At 37.2% G+C, this 6,000-nt stretch overlaps 1 protein-coding gene across 1 annotated transcript; it reads right to left on the reverse strand.

Moving 5' to 3' along the window:
* Positions 1 to 4,839: 4,839 nt before the first annotated feature.
* On the reverse strand, positions 4,840 to 5,466 carry LOC128989155 (cation channel sperm-associated protein 2-like). The gene has a single exon (XM_054411024.1). The coding sequence runs from the start codon at positions 5,464 to 5,466 to the stop codon at positions 4,840 to 4,842; it is 627 nt and encodes a 208-aa protein (XP_054266999.1).
* Between the last annotated feature and the right edge of the window lie 534 nt (positions 5,467 to 6,000).

Consider the following 6,000-nt stretch of genomic DNA (forward strand, 5'->3'; position numbering starts at 1 on the left):
TAGCAACAGTACAAAGTGCTTGAACATTCGTATTTATTGGTTTCAGTTAGTTTATCCACTTGAGTTTCACGATGGGAGGTCAGTTTATCGATTCAAACTCAAGATCCTGAAGACTATCAAGCCAGACAAGACCAGAAACTACGAACTGTTTGACCAACCTCTTGGAGACACCAACAGTGGAAGCAAGCTACAGTCGTATTTGTTGGGCAGGGGTAATTCATCCCCTAGGTTTTAGTTGGGTAGGTGCTTTATTTATTTTGAAAATTTTCGAAATTATATTTTTTTTTACCTAAAATTTTTTTTTTTGAAAAAATTTTCCTTATGTTTTATATATAATATTGAAGCCCATGATTTTCCAAACAAAATGGTATATAGAACATTAGAATTAACATTGTTTTAAGCTTCTCAGATCCGTTTTAATAAAACCTTGCAAATGCGCCAAAAATAGGTGGACATTAAGGCCTAAACTATGGACACTTGGAGGGTTAATCCCAACCCTAGAACATGAGATCTTAAACATTATCAAGTTGTATACCAGAAACTACGAACTGTTTGACAACCTCTTGGAAACACCTTTAGAGGAAGCCATCAACATATTTTGGGTAGAGTTAATTTATCTATTTTTAATTTGGGAATTTTAATCTAATGTTCCGTGGGTATCCACGTCATCGCCGATGTATTATTGACTGCGGCGTGTTGACGGGCCAGTCATGGGTCAGCAGTTCAGGCCTTCGCCCCACACCTGCGTCCTTTACAAGGTCACGTGACAGCTGGTCAAATAACAACAGGCACCACGGTCCTGGAGTGTGGAGAAACTGAGACACGTTCATCAGGACTACGATACGAAGAGGACGAATAAAAGCTGCTCATAAGTATGCCATCAACTAAAAAAATCATCATCACGAGTAAAATCAGCATACCTTATGTATAAAAACACAAAATAGGCTACCTTAAGATGTTTGATTTGCTTACATTTATTAGCTTGAGGAAATTATTTCTACAATGTTGTCAATTCATAACAATTAAGAGGGTATACCATCACAAAAATAAATTATATCCTTCTCTTTGGAATTTAAATACTTCACCAATCCTATAGGCACAGACAGTTTATTCCATTGTCTGTGCTATAGGTATCAAACATCTTAAGGTAGCCTATTTTGTTTTTTTTTATACATAAGGTAGGCCTATGCTGATTTTACTCTATTTTCAAATGTATTGCTGGTGAAATAATCATATTTATAGGACATTATGAGCTTTTTGTGTGAATGTTTCCATACTTCCAATCCACATTTCATAGCTTCTTTTGTGATGGTTTATTTAGTATTTGCGAGATCGTAAGGTGAATAACAAGGTTCATATCAATGGTTTTGTTTGAGCTTCCATGTTTCCAATCCGAAGCCTCTTTCGCCAAAATTCCGACCCCAATACCGTTGATCCACGTCATTCCGGGATACCAAATCACATAGCAAAATAGCCAATTTCTTTACACCGAAACGCAATGAAGCTCGGAACGACGGGAACATTTCTGAGAATCCAAGCCCAAATCAAATCTCATTTCCTCTCCATCTGTCCTTCTCGCTCTCACTTCTCCAAACATGAATGAGTGGTTGGTAGTCAGAAAGATTCTCTTCTGGGATTTCAATCGGATAAATTTTCCATTACGAATGAGGAAATGTTCCCAGAAGGCGGCAATCAGGTTTGTTAGGGTCTGATGGACTCGACTCAGTGGATTTGGTCCTTTGCGCGGTTTGGCGAAAGAACCTAGAAGTCACGGATTTCAGAACGGAAACGGCATGGATGATAAACTAACAAATGACGTCACTGGTCAGAATGCCTTTACAATAGCTGTAACAGCTGGTTCGACAGAACGGAAACGGCATGGATGATAAACTAACAAATGACGTCACTGGTCAGAATGCCTTTACAATAGCTGTAACAGCTGGTTCGACAGAACGGAAACGGCATGGATGATAAACTAACAAATGACGTCACTGGTCAGAATGCCTTTACAATAGCTGTAACAGCTGGTTCGACAGAACGGAAACGGCATGGATGATAAACTAACAAATGACGTCACTGGTCAGAATGCCTTTACAATAGCTGTAACAGCTGGTTCGACAGTTCTATTGAAATAATAACAAAATCATGTTTATTTTCGGGCCAATGACATCATTTTGTTTATCATATCGCTTCTGTTATAATATTCGTGAAAGAAGTGTTACACAAACAGAAAAAGTTTAAAAAGCATAAGCAATCACGATGTGAACGTAATTTAACTATCCTTTAATAAGTCAAGTCTGCTCCAGTTAGGAATAATTTTTACTGGCTTTACGGCTGGCTTGTTCAAAATTGGCGACTCATGTGAAAATTCTCGTAGAACAGTGGTAGAAGAGCGCTCAACTAGATGCTGTTGAGATCCTTACCAAAATTGTACATCCTTATCCAGGAATGTTCCATAGTAATACTATCCCAGAAATAAGACATGACACATAAGGACAGTCTTCATTTGGAACACGTGTCTCCGATATTTACTTCTGCACAACTTTTTTCAAGATTGCATGATTTGTATTTTTTTTATGCATTGACAATAAGAAGTAATAAAACGATTAAGATGGAAAACGCTAATAGCTGCAGCCGTGGCGGACTGATAAGGTGACCATTGATAAGTTAATTGTTGAACCCACTTCCGGTGGCGGGCGGAAGTTGTGTCACGGCCTACACGATTAGCCGCCTCTCACTTATATACTTACCCGCATCATTCCACTAGCGGTGATTAAGTTTAAAAAGTGACACTTTTACAAGTCAATAAAAATGTCGTGGAAAGAATGTAGATTTTTAACAAGAAGTTGTCAATTCACGAATAAGTTGTCAATTACGTCATTTTGATTAATCATTAATATATATGCGGATGAATGATTTTTTGAATTGAAGGTTTGTTTCCCGAAATTCACATTATTCTGATTCCTTTATTTAAACTATCTTTTGTACTACAACTGTAATAGTTTAGAACGGCCGAATCAACTACATAAAACCTGAAGAAGGGCTTTCGATTTTATTAAAAATTGTCAGGAAAGCTCCATTATGTAAAAATATAGCATACTCTTACACTACATATAAAACCTAGTTTCGTACTGTATGTGCAAAAAGCAAAATCAATCTCCAAAATGAAACAGTGTAATCTGAATTGTTTATAAACCACCATATGTAAAAAGCCATATATCACATATTACAGTATTTATTTATAACGTAGTAAAACATTTTTGATTTCCTTCATTAATGTATGAATGTTTCATCCTAGGATGCTAGGCTCTACAGTCACGAACCCCCCCCCCACTTCTATAGGGTTGCGGCATTAAAACTTAGATCAAATCCATTAGCGATTGGCGGGATTTGGACCCGATACCTCAGGTACCGAAGCCCCGAGCTCACCAGACTAGCTCGCACCCCGAAGAGGCAGAAGGTACAACACGGCATTAACATGGGTTCAAGTTGAATTTATCAGAAGTGAAAGTCAAAATAAAACAAAACTACTTGAAACCTAGCAAGGGCAAAATGTAGGACCGGATATAGCCGGACTTCGGTCCAGTGGCGATATCTAGTGTAGGTTGTTGTGTACATAGCTGAGATAATATGTACTTAACCTGGGTCAACTTCGATAGCGGGAACAACTGACTAGCACCGGAAGCAGCCTACGAACCGCTCAGAGCAAATACCACAACGCAAACAACGCAGAACGTTTTAGTATCTGGAGAGGAAATCAATCAAAAACACAGTTCTCTTCCGACTCTCATGTTGTAGCGATGGGGTTGCGGAGACGCCAACGTAGAGGCGATGGCGATAGGCTATTTATTTTCCATCCGGCTCGAAGGACCAAAAAAACCAAGAACAGTTTTAATATCTGAGTGAAAATTTAGATCACAATACATTTTCGATTTGCTTGCCAATGTGATTAGGATATGATGATGTCAACGTTGGTAGGCTGTACATTCTCAATCAGGCTCGAAGGACCAAAGCAAACAGCGAAGAACAGTTTTAATATCTGAGATAAAATTTATCACGTATTCTCAAACTTCATGATGGTATAATGGGGGAAATAACCATGGCAACGTTTACAGTAAATATTTTCTATTCCGAATCGAAGGACATAAAAACGCGAGATGTTAACATATTGAACGTTTTTCTAATGAATATGAAACAAAAACTTTTATATGACGTTATAAAGGACCTGTTATAGATACTAAGGAGGACTGGTTTATTATATCGTTTATTTATTTTATTTAGCTCCTTAATTATTAAATACTTACTTAGGTCTACTCACTGGTAAGTGTAAATTCAAATCAGGAGCTCAACATTGACCTACAGTTAATTAGCCGTAAAGTTATGTGTAAATAAAGTCACTCCCTAATCCAATCATTAAGTTAACTTATTTCAGTCTGCAAAATTATGTTGCTTGTGAGCTTTGCAATCTTCAGGGGTGTATTTCACCCTCAAATATTACAACAGTTTATTTTATAGTGACCTAAGCAAAAACCTGTAAGCAACCTCAGTTTTTTCATCAGGGGTTTTCACCCTCAAATATTTGTAACAGTTTATTTTCTAGTGACTTAAGCAATAACCTGTAAGCAACCTCAGTTTTTTTCGGTGGAATAAATTATATGGAGATTGGAGAATTACGCTATAGAGGGTTACAATTTTCTTAATCAATAAAAAAATAACAAAAAAAAACATATTTTCCAATAAAATATAATCTCCTTAATATTTCTTCTATAACTCTTAGTCCAATATCTGTTCCATATACAACTCTTCGTCCGATATTTCTTCTGTATACACCTCTTCCATTTACCACTCCTCGTCCGACATTTCTTCTTTACACAACTCTTCGTCCAATATTTCTTCTGTATACATCTCTTCCATATACCACTCCTCGTCCGATATTTCTTCTTTACACAACTCTTCGTCCAATATTTCTTCTGAATACACCTCTTCCATATACCACTCCTTGTCCAATATTTCTTCTGTATACACCTCTTCCATATACCACTCCTCGTCCGACATTTCTTCTTTACACAACTCTTCGTCCAATATTTCTTCTGTATAAGTTACATCTCTAATCTCTTCCATATACCACTCCTCGTCCGATATTTCTTCTTTACACAACTCTTCGTCCAATATTTCTTCTGTATACACCTCTTCCATATACCACTCTTTGTTCAATATTTCTTCTGTATACACCTCTTCCATATACCACTCCTCGTCCGTCATTTCTTCTTTACACAACTCTTCGTCCAATATTTCTTCTGTATACATCTCTTCCATATACCACTCCTCGTCCGACATTTCTTCTTTACACAACTCTTCGTCCAATATTTCTTCTGTATACATCTCTTCCATATACCACTCCTCGTCCGATATTTCTTCTTTACACAACTCTTCGTCCAATATTTCTTCTGTATACACCTCTTCCATCTACCACTCCTCGTCCGACATTTCTTCTTTACACAACCTTTCGTCCAACATTTCTTCCGTATAAATCTATTCCATATACCACTCCTCGTCCAACATTTCTTCTTTACACAACTCTTCGTCCAATATTTCTTCTGTATACATCTCTTCCATATACCACTCTTCGTCCAATATTTCTTCTGTATACACCTCTTCCATATACCACTCTTTGTTTAATATTTCTTCTGTATACATCTCTTCCATATACCACTCCTCGTCCGATATTTCTTCTTTACACAACTCTTCGTCCAATATTTCTTCTGTATTCACCTCTTCCATATACCACTCTTTGTCCAATATTTCTTCTGAATACACCTCTTCCATATACCACTCCTCGTCCGACATTTTTTCTTTACACAACTCTTCGTCTAATATTTCTTCTGTATACATCTCTTCCATATACCACTCCTCGTCCGATATTTCTTCTTTACACAACTCTTCGTCCAACATGTCTTCTGTTTACACCTCTCCCATATACCACTCCTTGTCCGATATTTC

Source organism: Macrosteles quadrilineatus, unplaced genomic scaffold (genome assembly GCF_028750875.1).
Source record: "Macrosteles quadrilineatus isolate MER2022 unplaced genomic scaffold, UCM_ALF_1.0 Scaffold_3__2_contigs__length_128488019, whole genome shotgun sequence".
NCBI lineage: Eukaryota > Metazoa > Arthropoda > Insecta > Hemiptera > Cicadellidae > Macrosteles > Macrosteles quadrilineatus.

Bases quoted from the DNA above. Each gene is read 5' to 3' on its own strand.
- LOC128989155 (XM_054411024.1), bottom strand. From the start codon at position 5,466: ATGGAAGAGGTGTATACAGAAGAAATATTGGACGAAGAGTTGTGTAAA.